The sequence below is a fragment of the Mastigoproctus giganteus genome, chromosome 10, assembly GCF_048544385.1.
Source record: "Mastigoproctus giganteus isolate SK-2022 chromosome 10, ASM4854438v1, whole genome shotgun sequence".
Taxonomy (NCBI): domain Eukaryota; kingdom Metazoa; phylum Arthropoda; class Arachnida; order Uropygi; family Thelyphonidae; genus Mastigoproctus; species Mastigoproctus giganteus.
In genome coordinates, this window is record NC_143584.1 from 212348253 (window position 1) to 212369800 (window position 21548).

The window sequence follows — 21548 nt, forward strand, 5'->3', positions numbered from 1 at the left end:
TTATTTATCCATTCAGAACTGCAAAGCATTTTTTTTAAATTCAAACTCTCATAGCTCCATAACCATTCAGAATTAGGAGTATATTTATATGGCTTTTTAGCTTTTTTTTTTTTTTTTTTTTTTTTTCGTCTCTAGAATACTTGTATATCCCAAAATATTTTTTGCACATACTTTTGAAGCACCCTGTATATCATTCACAAATGGAGATATTACATTTATGGGCAGGTGCTGTTCATAATTGTAGTTTATAGCAGTTAACTATGGTTACACTGACTGAGGCTCCTATGGCCACTCCTTTTATTTTTGTTGTTGTCACACATAAAGATGTGCTGGTTGAACATAACTGCAGTGCATCAGAGATGTTCTCCTTAAGATACAAATTTTGTTCTAGAATTCACTAGTATCTTGCTTTAAACCATTCTTATGCAATGTATATCATGCTGAATGGGATTGTATTGGTAGAGGGATACTGTGTTGTAAGAAACCATGATATTGTGTTGCTGTATATTGAGCACCAAATAATTTAATACTTTTTAAGGTGTAATCCATATTGCCAGTCACTGGTTAAATCAGAAATATATGTTGAAAGTTTGTGTATGAGGGAACTAACTCAAGAGGGAAAAAAAAAAGATTTGAGTGGAATGTCTGGTTATAAATTTTTGGGAGTCCTTACGATTGGGAAAGTCCTTCTGAAGACATATAGTTTCCACTATGTTGCCCCATCAGTTTATATGCACTCTTCTGTTTCCATAACAGTGTATTAACTTTCTTTTCTAGTCCTGCTAGAGGACTGCAATAAACTACTTTATGCATTGAATTGTTCTGTTTCCAGTCAAGGAATAAGCATCCTACTGTGGAACAGCATGTCTTTTTTCAGCAAAAGTACACTGACTACTTTTGTGTCTATTATGTCATTTTCCTTACTGTTTGTCACCTGTAGCCCATCCCCTCACTAGCCATAAGAGATGCATGAATATGTCTATATATGTGAGGAAACATTTATGGCATGCATTGTGTGGGGTAGTGTAGTTAAATTGTTTTAATTATTATAATTTTTTGCTGTCTTTTTAAATGTGGCAGTATGATAGTTTTTCTTTCTTTGGTACTTGTGAAGGTATGTTAAATTAAATTTATTTAAATCTCTGTAAACTGTTCTAAAACTGAAATAGTTTTCTCAAACTTTTTCACTGTTTATCTGTATTTTTTTTAAAGTCAAGACAAAGAGAAAAGCTAAATGAGGAACATAACCAAAGATTAGCTGCAACTGTAGATAAACTCTTATCAGAATCTAATGATAGACTTCAAGTTCATCTCAAAGAAAGGATGCATTCTTTAGACGAAAAAAATGCTTTATCCCAAGAGTTAGACAAGACAAGAAAACTATTAGAAGATACAGAAAGTGAAAAAGTAAGTAAGTTTGATCTTTCTTTTTAAAGAGAAGGAATAGAGGGTCATGGTTATTATATTTCTCCTCTTTATAATAGCCAAAATGATTGTTTTTAAAGTTACATGTAGGGTAGGATATGCGTGGCATATGTCCCAGTCCCTGCACTAGTAAACATGCATTACAAAAAGAATTCTCTCAGTTTCACTATTTTCATTTTTTAAGCAAAGACAGATGGTCTATGTGTTTCTTCATTTATTATGTGCTAAATTCATACCCACAAGAAAAGAAAGCAGAGGGAAGGAGGTTCCAGTTAAGATAAGAAAATAAAATAAAAATTACTAGTATTGATAGCTAATTCATTCTTAAATTTGTATATTGTATTATTGGTGTGTGTGTGTGTGTGTGTGTGTGTGCGTGCGTGCGTGCGTGCGTGCGTGCGTGTGTGCGTGCGTGCGTGCGTGCGTGCGTGTGGTGTTATATATATATATGGTGCCTCCATAGCCAGGTGGGCAGTGCGTAGCACACGCTTCTTGATTGGTACCCCAATCAAGGTACCAGTTCTGGTACCTTCAAGGGGGGTGCCGCTAAATTATATTATAATTGGCATTATTTTAAATTTGATATCGGTTTTATTAATTGGATTTAAAGTGCTAAATTGTATAGAGTACAATCGGCTACTGTTTATGTCTTATTATCTTTACTTTCCCTTTTCCTGTTGGTTTATTTTATGTTTCGTTATTTTTATGTTAATTTTTCGCTCTACATTTTTGCCATACTACTGGCTTTTGTTTTTATTTTGTTTTATTTTGAATTATTGGATATATCAGGGCTTCATGTGGAGGATGTGCATTTTGCTACCTCTAATGATAGCTTAATATTTATTTATTTTCTTATTTTATTTTATGTTAAACATTATTTAAATATATATATATATATATATATATATATATATATATAATAAAATCTCTCTCTCTCTCTCTCTCTCTCTATATATATATATATATATATATATATATATATATATATAGAGAGAGAGAGAGAGAGAGAGAGAGAGAGAGAGAGAGAGAGAGAGAGAGAGAGAGACTTTTTTGTATACTTCTGAAGTCATTGCCAAGTAGATCCCACTCCTTCGGGCTCACTGCTATTTACACTAAGAAAATAAATGCTTTCCTACTGCCTAGCTGTTTATTAGGATTGACGTGAATCTGTGTTTCAAAACATTAGGTTTGCAAATAAATGTACCCATGTAGTATGTGATGTATGCAAGAGACCTTAATGGTGTGTAGAACTAAGTAAGGGTGTATCATTACCGTGTTCTGTTCGCTAGCAGTGGGGAATGGATAAGATCACACCAGCTCCAAATGCAGTGTAATCATTGGTGCATATCTAACAGGTGTTATGGTACAAATGACAGTTACATTTTTTGGGTGTTCTATGATGAGTTATTTGAGTATTCCAAAATGGAGACCAGTACAAAAAACACACCAATGGAGATAAGTGTGGATATAAGTCCAAGGTAACAAAACAAGGATGTGACATTTGGATTAGATTGATAAGTGGGCTGTCATCAAATGACAGCACAATTCCCTAATGCCTTTAAAGCAAGAATGTCACAATCCATTAGTACCTAGATCATGCAGAGAATGAACTATGGCACTCAGAGACAACTGCAACCACTGGTAGTTTCAGAAGCAAACCAGAAAAAAAAAGGCCAAAGAAAGAGTGGGCCCAATAAGAATAGAGCAAGGTCACGTGACCCAATGAATCATCTGAAGCAATGGGAGAGTACACAATTGAGGAAACCTTATGAAGCAATGGAGCTGCCTGATATGCACTAGCAGTACAGGCTTTTGGTGGAGGAATATTTGTGTGAGCATATTCCTTTGGTTATTTGATCTTACTGGCCAGTAACATGGATAAGACAATTTTTTGAGCAGCATTACAAATCAAGGACAACCAGTAATGTTACACATTTAACCTGGGAATGGGTGCCTCCAGAAAAACCTGTGTACACAGTTGAAGTCATCCCTTCAATTGTGTATACAAGTGGTTTGAGAAACATGCCAAAACATGCATTTACTCTGGTCAGCATATATCCCAAATCTCAATCCAGTTGAGTATCTGTGGAATGAGCTGAAATAGAATCTCCATGAACACACCTCTCTGCTTATACCTCTACAACAATTGCAATATATATTGTTGACTAACCATTGTGTTATTCCTCCTCACACCTTTAACAACCTCATAGATTCAGTAGCAAGACATTCCAGATAGATGACCCACCATTAGGATATGGTTCTAATAAAGTGGTTAGCCAGCGTATAAGCATGTTGACATCATGCCAATTCATTCATCACATGTTTGATCCCAGGAACATCAATTTTGCATCAATGTCATATTTGCATTTAAAATTAATGTTATTTTTATGCACTTATGTGGATCAAGTTTTTGTTAATTAAATTGTAATTGCTGTCAATCTCCAGTGGTCAACAGGATGTGTTAAACCTCTGATGACTACCATTGGTTCACACTGTAAACACACTTTAATCCACTCATTAAAGAAGGCTGTAGAAAAGTTTGCCAGGTGATGAGAAAAAGCAGACATATACACCAAGAGCTTGAAAAAAAAATCCTGTTTCAGTTTTGTGCATTCAGAGTAAATAATCATGGAAATGCTGCTATCTCTTAGGTGTATTGTGTACTTTTTATATGTGGTTGGTAGAATAAAAAGAGGAAATTTCTTTCTTTATTCAACAACTTGTATGTATGTTATTATTATAGTAAACTTTTTTAAAAATCCTGGGGGTCCTCATCTTTTAATGTGTTTTTTTTGTTTATGACTCCATAAGTCTAGATGGAACAAGTTACTATTGAGCCTTGTTGAGTGAGAGAGCTCATGTAGATTTGAAGATGGTTTAGATCAGGGGTGTCCAACCTGCAGACCGTATGGCTACTCCTTCATGGCTTCTGGCTGTGCAGATAGCCTTCAAGTGTTGTGTCCCCCTAATTTAAAATTAGCTGTCACAAAATATAGTTTCACATTGACTTTTGAAAATATCGATTTTTTAATAATATTCAATTTTTCTATATTGCTTTCTCGTGTTTTATGTATCATCTTCACAATTTGGCAATGTTGTTAGAAATTTAGCAATATTGTTATAATAGTATAATAGGAATGTTATTAGTATTATGTAATAATTGGTGAATTTTCATATTTAATTATTAAATGTAAAAAATAACTGTAAATACAAATGTAGATAAAAATTAAATTCTATTTTGAAAAAATGCACAATTACTGTAAGGTAAGGAACTGGTCTTGCAGCCATACCTTCAGCAGTTTATCACCATTAGGGGTAAAGTGAAGGGTTTTTGCTTTCATAAAGGTGACTACAGTATCTGAGACAGTATTTAAATTCTATATGGTGGGACCAACTGATGATGTTACCAACAACAAATTCAAAATGGGAAGTATTCAAAGAATTAATCTTGGAAGCTACTAGGCTTTTTATACCAACTAAGAAATATTGTTCAAGGTTTAGGCTTAAATGGATGTCAGACGAACTAATGAGACAGTGGCAGAGAAGAAAAATGCATGGGATACATATAAATTAATGGGTGACATGGAAGCCTATGATAGATATAAGCTGGTCTGTAACCAAGTCACAAAGGAGATTAGGAAGGCAAAGGCAGATTACGAGAAATCTTTGGCAAACGATGTAAAGAAAAACAGCAAAGAGTTCTTTACCTGTGTAAACTCTAGAAGGAAAGGAATGAATCAGATTTGTCCACTTGATATCGATGGTTCAACTGTTGATGATCCTGCTCAGGTAGCTAACAAACTAAATGAGTATTTTGCATCTACGTTCACCCATGAGGAATTATTCAGGGAGGGAAATGCCAGAGGTGAATTAAACTCTGGCAGTGAGCTAGATGATTTTCTAATAACTGACAGCAAAGTGGAGGAGAAATCGTTGAAGATAAACATATGAAAGACACCTGGGGTGGATGGGATCTATCCAGTTATATTAAAGGACACAGAAAAGGAAGTAAGTAAACAATTAGCCATAATTATGAGAGCTTCCTTGGACTCAGGGGAGATACCCATATACTGGAGATATGCAAATGTGACCCCAATTCACAAAGGAGGATCAAAGGGCAACACAAGTATTTACAGACCTGTTATTTGACTTCTGTTCCAGGGAAATTAATGGAGGCACTGGTGAAAGAAGCACTGCAGGATCATCTAGACAAGACTTCAGTTATAGCTCGGACAGAGCATGGGTTTGTTAAGTGGAAGTCTTGTCTGACCAATTTGAGGCGCCTCCGTAGCCAGGTGGGAAGGAGCAGCAGTGCGTAGCACACGCTTCTTGATTAGACCGGGGTTCGAGCCCGTCACCACCAAATATGGATGATGCGGAAAGGTCAGGGAATGACCACCGCATATCCGGAGCAATATGGCCTTAGTTGCTAATGCTCCTAAAAACCAAATAACTAACTGACCAATTTGATTGGATATTATGATGTGATCACAAAGGAACTGGATGCAAAGAATTTATATCATATATTTGGATCTTAGAAAGGCTTTTGATGCTGTTGCACCTGGAAGACTGCTGCACAAATTGGAGCTGCGTGGCATTGGAGGCAAATTGCTGCTGTAGATAAAGGGATGGTTGAGTAGGAGAAGACAGAGAGTGGTAATCAATGGATACTGCTCTTCATGGACTAATGTTATTAGTGGAGTTCCCTAGGGTTCAGTGTTGGGTCCATTGTTGTTTTCTGTATTTATTAATGATATTGATGATGGTATATCAGGCTTAAAGTCCAAGTTTGCAGATGATACGAACGTCAGTAGGGTTGTAAATGACAGTACGCTTTTAACAGTAAAACAGCGTACTGTCATTTAACAGTAAACCCAGAGTAACGTATCAATTGTGTGGTACTATACTGACAGTGGTAAAGAATGAAAAGGACTGGGGATAATTGTGTAGGCAGATATGAAGTTTTTTGAGCAGTGCAGATGGTCTGCAAGAGTAGCTCATGGTGTCATATATAGGTTTCTAGCAGGGATAAGGAGGTGATTATCCCCTTGTATAAGGCAATGGTTAGGCCACACCTTGAGTACTGTATACAGGTCTGGAGGCCTTATTTTAAGAAGGATGTAGAGCTGTTGGAATAAGAACAGAGAAGGGCAACAAGATTAGTGAATGGAACAAAGGGTTGCTCTTACGAAGAAAGGCTTAAGTTTTGCAGATTACAGTGTTTGAAGACTAGGCACCGGCGAGGCTATCTGATAGAGGTGTATAAAGCCTTGAATGGTTTGAGCATGCTCAATGCCTTTGGGATTCTTCCTCTTGCTCAGAATAATCACCTGAGAAGGCATAAATTCAAATTGAGGAAAGACAGATGTAAGATAGATGTGTGGAAATTTGTCTTTAGCCAGCGGGTAGTTGGTTGGTGGAACAGACTTCCATCCCTTGTTGTGGAAGTTGATAGCCAAAATAAATTTAAGGCTTAGCTGGACAGGTATTTCGAACGACTGGAGGGGTGAAATGGGAGTGGGTTTTTTTTTTTTTTTTTTTTGGCTGATATCGCATAAGCTTGCTTTCTTGCATCATATGCCTCTACTAATGCTAAATGCTAATGCTAGTAGGTAGTAAAATTCTGAGTGTGATGGGTAAAAGGTAAGATTTATTGGACTTTGATAAAGGACAGATTGTGGGTGCTTGATGAGCTGGTACCTTGATTTCCCAAACGACTGAACTCGTGGGGTGTTTGAGAGCCGCCATAATTAAAGTGTACCAGGACTGGCGTCAAAATGGTCAAACAACAACCCGACGGCAAAACTTCAAAGGTCAGTGAAAGGTTGTTGTTAGAGGTGAGTGCCTGGTCCGACAACTCGTACAGGCGAACAGGCGCAGCACTGTTTAAGAGTTCACTACCCAACACAATGTGAGCCAACCCGAACAATATCTGGCATGATCAGAGTCGCACGCTCGCATGTATGGGCTATACCAGCAGACGACTCCTACGGTATCCTCTCCTAACCAAGGTTCATTGGCATAAAAGACTCGCCTGGTGCAAAGAGCATGCAAGTTGGACCTTAGAAGACTGGAAGGTGTGCTGTTCGGATGAATCACGTTATTACTCCACACCATTGACAGTTGTGTATGGATTTGGCATCAACAACATGAGGCTCTTGATCCTTCATGCATGGTATCAAAAATGCAGGCCTGTAGAGGCGGTTGTATGGCGTGGGGCATGTTTCACTGGCAGGAACTTGGACCCCTCATGCATGTGGAATAACATATTACTAGTCTCCATTATCGTCAACTGCTTGCTGACTGTGTACACCCTGCTATGTTACACTTTTTCCCGAATGGCGATGGTGTCTTCCAAGATGATAATGCATTGGGCACTTGTTGTGCAGGAATAGTTTGAGGAACACAGTTCTGACTTCCAGCATATCGATTGGCCTCTGAACTCCCTCGATATCAATCCCATAGAGTACTTGTGGGACACTATGGAAAGGCATATTAGGCATCTGGATACACCAATCACCTCTATACCTGCATTGCTAGCTGCATTACACACAGCTTGGTTGGCCATACCTCCAGAACGCTTCCGACATCGTGTTGAATCAATGCCAAATCGGATAGCTGCTGTACTGAGGGCAAAAGGAGGACCTACAAAGTATTAGGTAGTCATAATTCAGTGATCACTCAGTGTAAAACAGGTGGGCAGATGCATAAGGTGCTGTTTATGTTCACTACAAGAATGAGCAAGATGAAAGATTTCAATGAATGTGGCATGCTAGTCGGCAGCAGATGTGCCAGTATGATTATCTAAGAAACTGCATCCCTGCTAAGATTTTTACTTATGACTGTGTCTTGGGTGCAGTTGAGATTGGTCTAGTAACCAAATAACATCCAGCCATGGTGATTCTGTGATTGACACCAGCTTATTGATGTGAGAGAACAGTGGAGGCTGACAAGACTTGTGCAGAGTAATAGAAACTCATCATCCCTCATAACAGATGGTATTGCAGCTGATGCTCAACTGGGTTCTGGTCCTACCATCAAAAAAACAAAAAGATATAGTTACAGCGGGCTTAGGAACATCAACACTGGAAAATGGAGTATTGGAAAAATATTGCCTAGTTTCACAGTGTTCTGAGGACCAGAATATGGTAAAAACAGCATGAGTCCATGGACCAATCCTTTCAGGTGTCAACAGTGTAGGCTGGTGGTCATGGTGAAATGGTGTGGGGAGTGTTTTTATGGTGCATCTTGTGCCCCTTGACAATAGTGAAGCAAAATTTGAATGACACAGGTCATCTGGAATTTGTTTCCGACCAACCACATCCTTTCATGGCTGCAGCATATCCATTCACAAATGGGCTCTTTCAATAGGATAATGTGCCATGTCACAAGGCCAGAATTGTACAGGACTGGTTCCAGGAAGTTGAAAGTGAATCCACCTTAATGTGGTGACCTCTTCAGTCACCAGATCTCAATCACATTGAATACCTGTGGGATGAGGTGGAACAAGCTCTTTGGATTAGAGGTAACTAACTATTGAGTTTTTGTAACATCTGTGGGAAGCAGTTGAGTCAACATGGACCAGTGTTCCTGTGGCATGCTTTCAGCACCTCATTGTGTCCATGCTATAATGAAACCGGACTGCTCTTATTACACAGCTGGATGGGAAGTTTTCTGAGCTGTGCATGCAGGCTGCCAGAGCATCCCATGGGGTCTTGCTAATAATATACAGGAAGTTTGCTAACAGGAATGAGGAGGTGATTATCCCTTTATATAAGGTGATGGTCAGGCCACACCTTGACTACTGCATACAGGTATGTAGGCCTCATTTTAGGAAGGAAGTAGAGCTGCCTGAATGGGTACAGAGAAGGGTAACAAGGTTGGTGATAGTAACAAAGGGTTCATCTTACCCAGAAAGGCTTAAGTTCTGCAAATGGCAGTGTCTGGAGATTAGGCACCTGCAGGGTGATCTGATTAATGTGTATAAGGCCTTGAATGGTTTGAGCAAGCTCAGTGCTGATGGGATTCTTCTTGCTCAGATTACACACCTGAGGGGGCATAAATTCAAATTGAGGAAAAACAGTTGTAGAATAGTTGAAGAACTAGACAAACTTTTGGAGCAAATGGATAAGTGAATGGGAAAATTTTTTTTTTTTTTTGTTGATGCTGTATAAGTGAGCTTTCTTGCATCATATGCCTCTACTAATGCTCTGAGGGCTTGAATTGGACATCCTACTTTCTGTAGGCGCCTCCGTAGCCAGGTGGGCAGGAGCAGCAGTGTGTAGTACACGCTTCTTGATTAGACCGGGGTTCGAGCCCATCACCACCAAATACAGAGGATGCGGAAAGGTCGGGGAATGACCACTGCATATCCCCGGAGCAATATGGCCTTAGTTGCTAATGCTCCTAAAAAACAAATAACAAAAACAACATAACAACAACCTACTTTCTGTTAGGTAGGTGTAACTAATAAAGTAGCCACTTAGTGTATAAGTGTGTAATGCCATTTTTTTTTTAATTCCAAGAAATTGTAGTTCCTTTGGATTAAAAATGATCTAATAAAGATTAATTAATTGATCTATGTTACTGATTTCAAGCAGTCTCAGTCACATGTTTTAATGTTAATGTGTTTACTGTTTATAAAAATGCTTAATTTTGTTTTTGTGGTGGGTGATGGAGTAGCAAAAGTTGGAAAGACTAGATCCCAGTACCTTAACTTTTACTAGTAATCCAGTTGTTGTAAATGTTCTTGCAATTAGAACAATTATTTTCAGGTATATATATATATATATATATTTATATTTAGCTTGAATTGATAAAGCAGTGCAGAATTTGTAATTTCTAAGACAAAGCAAAGGACTGCTATGTGTGATTCTTTAAAGATGGCATGCCTTTCTAACCATTTATTACAACTATTGGTAAGAATTTTTTTATTAGTGCTTGCTGAAAAGCAAAGATCCTTTACTTTATCTTAACCAAAAACTGTGCTCAATTTCAGGATAAAATTATGTCAGAATTGTCAAGGATGAGAAGTGAGATGGATTCCATCAGGCGAGACTTTCAGACTTATAGGAAAGATGCATTTAATAGGTAAAAATATTAATCTTTCCTTTAGGTTAAGGTATATGCATGATCATAAGCAAAATTTTACATATTCCTCTTTAAAAAGTACAGTAAATATTAAAAATTATTTGAATGAATATTTTTCTGTAAAATGTAACTGTCTAAATACAGTGGTACCTCACATTACACTCTTAATTTATTCTGAAAAGAGAACACTATGGAAAAATGACATTGAACAAAGTCTTTATAAGGGGAAGGGGCTAACTATTGCAATTCACTATCACTCAAAATGTATACAGATGATATACTGTTGCTATAATATGATAAGTATAATCTGGGGTGCAGAGCTTGATGTCTTGAATCATACTCTGAAAGAGAACTGACTGAGATTTATAAGGCTGTGAGAGGGGGAAATAATAAACAGAATGTAAATGAGATTTTTAAGGTATTAATTCACGCCAAGGCAGGAAGGGTTTTAGACTGGATTTTAGAAAGTCTCCTTTGGTAAATGAGTTGTTAATTGTTGGAATAGTTATGCCTTCATGGGTAGTTATGTCAGCTGACTTAGGGTGATACAAAATTAGTATGGACTGGTAGCTGTGAAAAGAAGTGGAAACTGGTGTTTCCCACCGCCCTCCTTGTGGAGCTGCAAAAGCCAGTGTGCACCAGCCTAATACTGAACAAAGCTTAGGCACAATCAAGAATGCCATTTCGTACACGTGAGGTTGAGCAAGTGTTTTGAATGGAAACTTTAACTTTGTAAACTGATTGGCATACACAGTGTAACCAACATAGCAGCATGCTCAGTCATTGATATTTATTGTGCAGTTTGATTTTTTTAGCAAAAATCATTTGTTACATCTAATATCTTTTTTTTTAGTTAATGTTGTTTCTCAGGACGTTATACAAATTATTGTAATATAAGGTGTTCTTTTAAATGATTAAACTGTTTCTGTCAGTTTCATTTTGAAGCTTCTTACCATTGAAAGACTGATTAAACAAATTCAGCTTACCATATGACAAATGAGTTAAGCTTAAATGAGCTTGACAAATGAGTTAAGCTTAAATGAGCTTGACAAATGAGTTAGGCTTAAATGAGCTTAACAAATGAGCTTAAGCTTATTTGCAAATAAAGTTGGATTGCTTGTGAAAAAGGATATAAATACCCTAAAATAGATTTTGATATTTCAGGTTATGATGGTATCTTCTATTTTGTCCTTTATTACACATACTGGCCAACTTTTCAAAATTAAAAGTATGGAAAAATGTATAATAGGAAGGTTTGGATCCTTTAACATAGATCCACCATTTGGTCGGAATACATCTTCCATGTTAATAATAATAATAAGTAACTAATGTATATCATATGATAAAATGGGAAAATTATTCACACCATCATGAAATGTTGTAAGCTGTATTTGAAAATTAAATCTTTATTTTTTTTTTTTATTTATTTTTTTTTTTATTTGGATAACCAGCGTAGTGTGTAATAAAGGCCAGAATTATTAATACTATTAGTTAATAATACAGACACTAAAATTAAAAGGTGTCAAAAACATTATTAAAAGTAATCCAGTGTAATCATATAACACACTTGTTGAAACGTGTAAAATATGAGATGCATTTTTCACTCACTAACTCACCCCCCCCCTCTCTCTCTCTCTCTCTTGAATAATCTTTTAAAACTACAGCAGTTGAATAGCATTTGGGATCATCTTTTTTTTTTTTTTTTTTGTTCCCAAAGTATCTGAAAGCAAAGTTCCATTTAAAACACTATGGCATCTTAAGAAGATCTTCCTTGTTAGAACTTTTTCCTATACTGAAATCACATATTGCCTCCTTAATCTTTCTCCTCATGAATAGGTCGACAGTTTAAGAAATTCAGAAAGTAAGAGGTAAAAGAGCACAGAAGGTGACACAGATGGAAAGATAGGCTATTCTTGGTTGGTTAATCTTGATGGCTCTTTGATTTCAGTGGTTAGCATTATAATAATAATAGTAGTTAAACAAATGTGTGTTATCTGGAGTAACCTTCTTCTTTATTTTAGCATTAGCTAATGCTAAAATGGTATCATATCTTTGAACAGATTCCTCATTTTTGTTAATCAGCTTAAAGATCACCTCAAAACATAAACATAAGCAGGCTCAGTGCTGATGAGATTCTTCCTCTTGCTCAGATTATCAAACTGAGGGGGCATAAACTAAAATTGGGGAAAGACAGTTGTAGAATAAATATGTGGAAGTTTGCCTTTAGCTAGTGGGTGGTTGATTGCTGAAACAAATCAAGGAAGAACTGAACAAACTTTTGGAGCGAATGGATGGGTGAAATGGGAAGTGTTTTTTTTTTTTTTTTTTGGCTGATGCTGTATAAGCTTGCTTTCTTGTATCATATGCCTCTACTAATACTTATGCTAATGACTTTTTTTTTTTTTTTTAACAATATCAAAATTTAAGGAAAAAACAGACTTCTACCAAAGAAATATAGATGAAAATATTATCTGAAAATTTTTTTTTTTGTAGTAATGATGGTTAATTATCAAAAATAATCTTTTTGGAGAGTATTCTTGAGAATATCCAAGGAATATTCTCAAGAATACTTTCCAAAACAATTGTTCCTTGAGAATTATCCATCATTAGCACGGCACCTCCGTAGCCAGGTGGGCAGGATCAGCAGTGCATAGCACATGCTTCTTGATTAGACCAGGGTTTGAGCCCGTGACCACCAAATACGGAGGATGTAGAAAGGTCAGGGAATGACCACCGCATATCCCCGGAGCAATATGGCCTTAGTTGCTAATGCTCCTAAAAACCAAAATAACAATAACAACAACATCATTAGACAGACACTCATAATATGAAAAGTAAATTACTGCATTCCTTTCAAGTCTACCATTGGTGTTTTGTCTAGAAATGTTAATTAACATGTTCTTTGTACATTCATATTAGAATAATAGCCTATGGCAGGAGGAAACAGTACCTCTATGTTTCATTAAAGAGGGTGAAACATCATAATGTATAGACACTGATTTGTCTCTACATCATCTCTCTACCCTCACATATTAGGAATAATATATGAATTAATTGTATAACCATTGAAATATTGTAATTATTTTTAAAGTTATTGGAAAAAAATTTTTTAAATAATTTCTATGGAGTCTCTAATTGATTCAATAAAAGTGACTTGACAGTTTGTATTTTCACTACATAAGACTGTACAATTTCTTAATTCTGTGTGGGGAGGAGGAAGGCTTAGCACGGATGTGCATCATATTTTTGCCATATTTGTATGTGAAGACTATTTCATATCTTTTAAGTTGGTATCCTCACAAAATCACCATTAAAGATTGTATTCATATTTTATATTCAATAAAAATTATTGCTAAATTCTTTTTAAATGAAAAATAATGTTTGTTTTGTCAATTTTTTTTCTAATATCAGAAATCATCTTGGACATCAGCTACCTGTAGAAGAAGAAGATGAGGATGAAGATGATGATGATGAAGACGATGAGAGGCGTGATAAAGTTAGAAATACAATTTATTTATTTATTTATCTTATTATTATTTTGAAGCAAAGTTTTGTATTTAGAAGAAAATGGCTAAAAGAAAATCATTTGTGTTTTCAAGTCTGATTATCATAGTTTCAGAGTGCATCCAAGTTGTATGAATTAAGTAGAAAGGTATTCTAGAGACATAATACACACTGATTTGTATTGGACTTTAGATTGCTCTTTTGTTGAGAGGTTTAAGTATTTCATTGATATGTTGCAGAAAAATTTATTCAACTATACTAAGATTAATTGACCATTTTCAAAAGAAATGAAAGTGTCCACAACTGCCTCCATAGTGAAGAGACCAAGAAGTGCTGTTAATGAAGAAAATAAAGTAGCTATGCTTAAAGAAAATATTAATGTTAAATAGAAGGATGGAGGAAAGTGTGGAAGAAGGACAGTGACTTCAGGAGGGGAACAGGGAATGCAAAAAAAGTGATGTTGACAGAAAGGCATTTGGAAGTAATCAAAGATATGAGGGGTAGTCAAAAAGTTCTGAGAATAGAGTATAAAAGACATAGTACAAAATTCTGTTTTTTTTTTTTTTTTTGTATTCACTCCAAAGTTTAGTACACTTATTATGTTTAATCTTCAAAGAGTATAATTCTTCAAAAAAAAAAATCCTTCAAGTTGGTTATCAAACCAGACTTCCACAGCTGCTTTTAGCTCTTATCATCTTTAAAATGAGTTCCATGAATATGAGATTTGAGGCTTCTGAACAAATAATAGTCACTTGAGGTACTGTATGGGGGGAGGAATTTAATTGTTCAAATCCACATTGAATTTTAGCCTGCACAATCTGGGCTTTGTACATGAGTGCAATGTCATGGAGAGGCAAAAATCTGATGACCCAAATTTCCTCATCTTTTTCTCCCAATTTGCAGCTTTTAACTCTGGCATAATGCTGGCATAATATTCCTCTGTTATTGTAATTTTAGGTGCAAGGTAATCAGTTAACAACAATCCTTTTGTGCCCCAGAAAATTAAGGCATTCACTTTTCCACCTGATGGTTGGATTCAAAACTTTTTCAGGGTTGGAGATCCCTTGTGTTTCTACTGCATGCTTTATAATTTGGATTCAGGATCATAAAAATGTAGCCAAGTTTCATCACCAGTCACTAAACAGGATAAAAATTTTATGGCTCCAAATGTGCTCATGTATTATTGTTAAAATGCTTCTCTTCGAAATGTTAAGTGCTTTTTCAAGTTCAGAGACTAATTTTTCAATGATGGCAACTATTTCTGAATTAATTGCTTCAGACAGCTTACTAGATCTTGCAAAAACCCCTGATTGGCTTCCTTTTTGAACTGCTGACCATATCGCAGCAGTAGCATAACTGGATGATACTTTCCAAAACACTAGTCATTCTTTCATTGTTTTTTTTTTTAGTATTTCTGCCCTCTTTAATAAAAATTTGATTACTGAACAATGCTTTATTTGCTGGATATTCTTCTTCCACCTACCAACATAAAAAATTAAATTTTAGAAACAGTTATGTTAATATTTTAGAAACAATAATGTTAACATTGACATACAATTTTTTCATGTTATTTTATAAGATATTAAACTATCAAAATAAAGCTGTTCTATAATTTATTAATACATTTCACTTATCCATTTTTGGCCACACCTCATATGTTTATGTTTTATAGATTTGGTAAACTTGCTTAAATTATTGAATATGTTGGAAAGGATGGAATGGATTTGAAGGATGGAAGAATGATTAGTAGATTATATCAGGAATAAAAAATAATAGGATAGAACAAGGTGACACTGAAATTGGAGAGATAGGAAGGGATGTGAAACAAGGATGTTGTCTGTCCCCAGCTTTATTTAATATATATATATGTAGAAGAAATAGTTAAGGAGGCATTTGATAAAGAAAACATAGATGGGAGAGAAATGTGTGGGGTGAAGATGGTGGCAAAGTTTATTGAGAGTGTTAGATTTTCAGATGATATAGTACTTGTGTCAGATTCTGAGGAATGATTTATAATAATAATTGGTAAATAGGCTAAAGGAAAGTTATGATGGGCTTTCAAAAAGAATAAATATTTAAAAGCAAAGGTTATGAGAGCAGGAAGAGAAAAATGTGAGTTAAATATTGAAATAGGAGGATAGAGATCAGAACAGATGACCAAGTATGGGTATTTGAGAAGTCTAATGGTGAGAGGAGCAAGGAGTACCAGACAAATAAGAATAAGAATAGTAGCGGATAAAAATGCTTTTGAGAAGCAAATAAAAATATTATGTGGGAGATTAGAAATTGGTTTAGGGAACAGATTGATACAGTGCCTGCTATAGAGTATGGAGCAGAAACACAGACATTGAGAATGGAAGAGAGTAAAAGATGGAAAGTTTTGAGATGCAGACATGCAAGAGGATAGAAAAGATAAGATGGGTAGAAAGTGAGAAATAAGTAAGTTTTGAGAAGGATGGGTGAGGAGCAGTGCTTGACTGAAATAATCAGGAAGCGGAAGAGAAATTGAATTTGACATGTTCAAGGTGAGGGATTGATGAAGGATGTGATGGAGGGATAAGTTGAAAATTTGAGGAGAAGAGGCCCAGAAGGAGATTGAGGAAAGCTGTGATTGATGAATAGAGGGGGGAAAGGAAGATGGATATGGAGAAATGAATAGGAGGGCTGAGAATGGGAAGATATGGAGAAGTAGTTGTTGAATATATGTGCTTGGCAGAACTGATAATGAATAATGAATGCTTGGAGAAATTGAAAAAAATTCAAATAAATCCATAAGAAAACTGTCACATCAATGTGGAACCAATTGCAGTCCAACATGTAACAAATTCTATCTTTATAAGATTAACCTTGTACAAGAGCTTCATGACAATGGATTGTTGGGCACCATGAAGCTCCTGTACAAGGTTAATCTTATAAGGATGGAATTTGTTACTTCTTTCTGCAAGATAATGATATTTTTTAATAATGAGTCCTTGTTTGGTCCACCATATAGCTATATGGTTACAAGTATTCTCCATATCTTTCCCTAGCAATAATATATTATCAAAACTTGTGTCTGTCTTCTTCTTCTGGCATGATTGGTGTACCACCATGCCTTCCCCCTTAACATCTAATGCTTCTTGCACAAAGAGTTTTCTAATAATTCAATTGGAAGACAAGTGGTGCAGTCAAAAATCCACCATAATTGCCAGATCTAACATCACTTGATTTCTTCCTCTTAGAACACTTGAAATCTGTTGCATGTCAAGATCATACAAGAATTATTGCAGAAACTACAGAAGAAAATCATATCCAAATGTGCATAGATAGTTTAATATAATAATTTATTTTCTTATATTAAGCAAAAATTTTGTTTTATTTTTTTGGTGGGAGGTTTTTTTCTTTTCCTTTCACTTTGCCCTGTTTTTTTATTTTTTATTTTCTTTATATTGCTGTTTTTCCCCTGGTTGTTTAAGATATAAGTTTATATAAATTAGTGCTTAATTCTTAAAAACTTAAACAGTCTGGTTGCTTTCTGCTAACACACAAAAGTGTTAGTCAGCACCATTGGACCACCATTTATGCAACTAAATTACCTAGGGGCCACGGCACTAAAGAACTAATTTAAATAATGTGTGTATAATGTTTAATTGTTAACTATAGCAATAGCATTAATGCTACATATAAATAGCAGCAACTTAAAAATCAAATAACTTAATAAATAAGGTTAATTTGTTGTAGTAATAGAAAAATAAAATAAGAAATAATAAAGTATGTGTATCTATATTGTAAGTTAAATTAAAATATGGCAGTAAGAAGGAAAAACATTGCAAAAAGTAAATTTAACTAAAACCAATTAGAAAAAATTATATACATACGTACACTGCCCTACCTCGTAGTCGAGTGGTCAGGAGCGGGAGTGCAGTAGCACACGCTCTTTGAATAGACCGGGGTTCAAGCCCCTGATTGCTGAATACGGTTGATCTGCCAACCCGCAGTGGACGAACGTGGCAGATTATGGTTCATTTCCCTCAGCATGAATTGTTGAGGAGGCTTCCATCCTGCAGTGGGTTGATAATGGCTGCACTTTACCTTTACCTTTTATATTTGGACACCTGCCTTTAGACAAAAAAAAGCTTTTATTGTTTCATTTAGTATTTTGGGCTGAAACCTTTTGCTTTTATGACGGCCTTCATTCTTTGTGGCATACTCTCAACCAGCTTTTTATAAATGTCAGGTGATATGTTCCTCCACTTGGCCTTTAACGCAGCCACCAATTTGGCCTTGTTCTTTGGGTGATCTTGACATGCACATACCCGACGATTCAATGCACCCCAAAGATGCTCGATAGGTTTCAGATCAAGACTCTGGGCTGGCCAATCCAAATTTTCCACACCCATGTCCTCAAACCACTCTGTTATGACCCAAGTAGTATGCGGCACCTCCGTAGCCAGGTGGGCAGGAGCAGCAGTGCGTAGTACACGCTTCTTGATTAGACAGGGGTTCGAGCCTGTGACCACCAAATACGGGGGATGCGGAAAGGTCAGGGAATTACTACCGCATATCCTCGGAGCAATATGGCCTTAGTTGCTAATGCTCCTAAAAACCAAATAACAAACCGAGCAGTATGGCAAGGCAAGTTGTCTTGTTGATACAGGTATGGGCCTTCCCCAAAGTATTTCCATAATGTTGGAAGTGCATGATTCTCCAGGTATTGCACAGCATTCATGGTTTTGTCGATAATGACTAATGGACCCAAGCCAAACCATGAAAAGTAGCCCCATACCATACTATGAAACTGCCTCCACCATTGTTGGGAGGATACAATCAGGAAGGAACTGTTCCCCTAGCATTCACCACACCCTAGCAGGAATGGTCATCAGACTGATAGAGTGTGAACCTCAATTCATCTGTCCATAGGACTGTTTTCCACTGCTCTGCAGTCCAGGATTCACACTCCTTACACCATGCTAATTGGCATCTATCATTTGTTGAGGTGATCAATGGCTTATGAACAGCTGCATGATCATTGTAACCCATATCATTTAGTGTGTCCTTCATATTGTACTAGTGCTGACATTAGTCCCACTACTCTCACAAAGAATTTGTGTGACTTGAGACAATGGAAAATTACAATTTTCAAGCACAGTTCTTTGCAGAATTCTCTTGTCCCATTCTGTTAGTTTTCAGGGTTTACCAGGCCATTTTTTGGCAGATTCAGTTCCATTCCTCTTCCAATTGCATATGATGTCACTAACCATTGACCTAGGGATTCCCGGAGTGACTGTAATGTCTCCTACAGAATGCTTGCTTATGTGGCATCCTACTATCATTCCACGTTGGAAGTTGTTAATTCTATTGACTGTATCATCTTGCATGCCCACTTTTGCAGTTGTCTGTTCAAAGCCCAGTGTGCATATTTATAGCAGGTTCTGTGACATGTTGCATGTATAGGATCTGTTTCACCATCATGGAGGAGTGTCCAGATATTAATGGTAGGGCAGTGTATATATATTGAAATAAGCAAGAAGTGTGTACTATTTGAGTAACTTCTTGCACTGAACATATTTACTAATAGTAACAGTGATAGGTGAGGAACCATTTATGAGAATATAAGTTTAAATTATTATCTAAAAATATCAGAATAAAACTTTTTCTGCACAGTTTTTTAAATTGGTCACATTCTTTATTAGGAATGGGAAAAGATAGAACAAGCTCATGTAATAGCCAATGTACAACAAGCCTTTGATTCCAGCGATACAGAATGCAGCCAACATGATGAAAATGAAACAATATTTGAGGCAATGGATATGTTATCACCCACTGGACATACAGATGCTCAGACACTTGCTTTAATGCTTCAGGAACAGTTAGATGCTATTAATAATGAAATTAGGTAAGTTAAAATATTGTTTAATTCTTAAAAAGTGTTCAGTGTACTCCCCAGTGTAGTGGATTCATGGGCTTTCCATGAAAGGCAATATTTAATGTTTGAAACATTTAATTTAAATGTTGTTTTATAATAATTAACACTAAAAACACTTAAGCTATAAAGAAGCAATTTATTTTTTTAAAAAAAGGCAGTACTTATAGAAAGTGAAGAAATGTTTTCAGTCCACTCTCACATATTCCCACAAAGCTTAGGATTTCATATCCATATTTCATATATTCCCATGAGAAAACAGTAATGGTAAGAAAATAGAGAAGTTTCATCATGGGCTGTTAAATGCTAGATCCAGAAATACTCTCATGCTGGAAACTATTATCATCATTGAGGGCGATTCTTAATTAAGTACATTTTGCTGCATGCATCTGCATGCAGCAAAATGTAGAAAACAAGAAAAGTTGTTTGTCATGATGTTTTATTCAGATATGTTTCTTCAGTATAAAGTATTCCAGTGCGCGTTGAATATGACTAACATTGCCACACAACACGCATGGGTGCATGCAAGGGGGTCGTGACATATTTCAAGGGTTAGAAAGAAGCATATAAAAAGATAATTTATCATGATCAAACTTGTATCTTTGGCTACAAAGATACAAGTTTCACCATCAGTATGTTCTGAAAATATTGGTGTGGTTGTGTTATTTTCAGAAGACACTTAATACTCTCAGTATACCAAAAGGTTTTATTAGTAACATGTATTTTACACTATCCAGGTAGGTGGCAGTGGTTGCTTAATGTGGGGTATGTTTTGCTGGCAAGAACTAGGACTCCAGCTGTGTATGGATCAGTGTTTCATTGGTGAGGTCTACCAGCAATTCTTAAGAGACCATGTGCACCCTGCCATATTTCATTTTTTATCTGGACAGGAATGGGATCTTCCAAGACAATAATACACCATGCCATCAGGCCTGCACTGTGCATTACTGGTTCAGGGAACACAGCGAGGATATCACCCATGTTGATTGGCTTCCAAATTTGCCTAACCTCAATCCAATTGAACATCTGTGGAATGTTTTGGAATGGAAAGTAGGACATATTGGCAGGGTTGTTAATGACAGCAATGGCAGTATGCTACTGCAACAGGATCTAGATAATTTGGGCAGATGGGCTAAGAAGTGGCAACTGAAGTTTAACCTTGACAAATGCAAAGTACTGCATATGGGTAGAAGTAACCCCAGAGAAACGTACCAACTGTGTGGTACTACACTTAAGGTGGTAGAAAATGAAAAAGACCTGGGAGTAATTATGCAGTCAGATATGAAGTTTTCTGAGCAATGCAATCAGGCTGCCAGGGCAGGTCATGGGGTTTTGTCAATGATATATAGGAATTTTGCTAGCAGGGAAAAGGAGGTGATTGTCCCTCTGTATAAGGCAATGGTCAGGCCATGCCTTGAGTACTGCGTACAGGTCTGGAGGCCTCATTTTAGGAAGGATGTAGATTTGCATGAGCATGTATAGAGAAGGGCAACAAGATTGGTGAGGAGAATGAAAGGATCCTCTTACCAAGAGAGGCTTAAGTTCTGCAAATTGCAGTGGCTGGAGACTAGGCACCTGCACGGTGATCTGATTGAGGTGTATAAGGCCTTGAATGGGTTGAGCACGC

The 21548-nt window shown here is 36.4% G+C and overlaps 1 protein-coding gene across 1 annotated transcript in view; it reads left to right on the forward strand.

Annotated features, from left to right (window-relative positions):
* Nucleotides 1-21548, forward strand: part of LOC150079858 (liprin-alpha-1-like) — a 320789-nt gene that overhangs the window by 242737 nt on the left and 56504 nt on the right. Inside the window, exons 10-13 of the mRNA XM_090383256.1 lie at nucleotides 1213-1407; nucleotides 10424-10515; nucleotides 13927-14011; nucleotides 19692-19894. Coding sequence (XP_090239382.1) covers nucleotides 1213-1407; nucleotides 10424-10515; nucleotides 13927-14011; nucleotides 19692-19894 — 575 coding nt within the window. The remainder of the gene's footprint in view (nucleotides 1-1212; nucleotides 1408-10423; nucleotides 10516-13926; nucleotides 14012-19691; nucleotides 19895-21548) is intronic.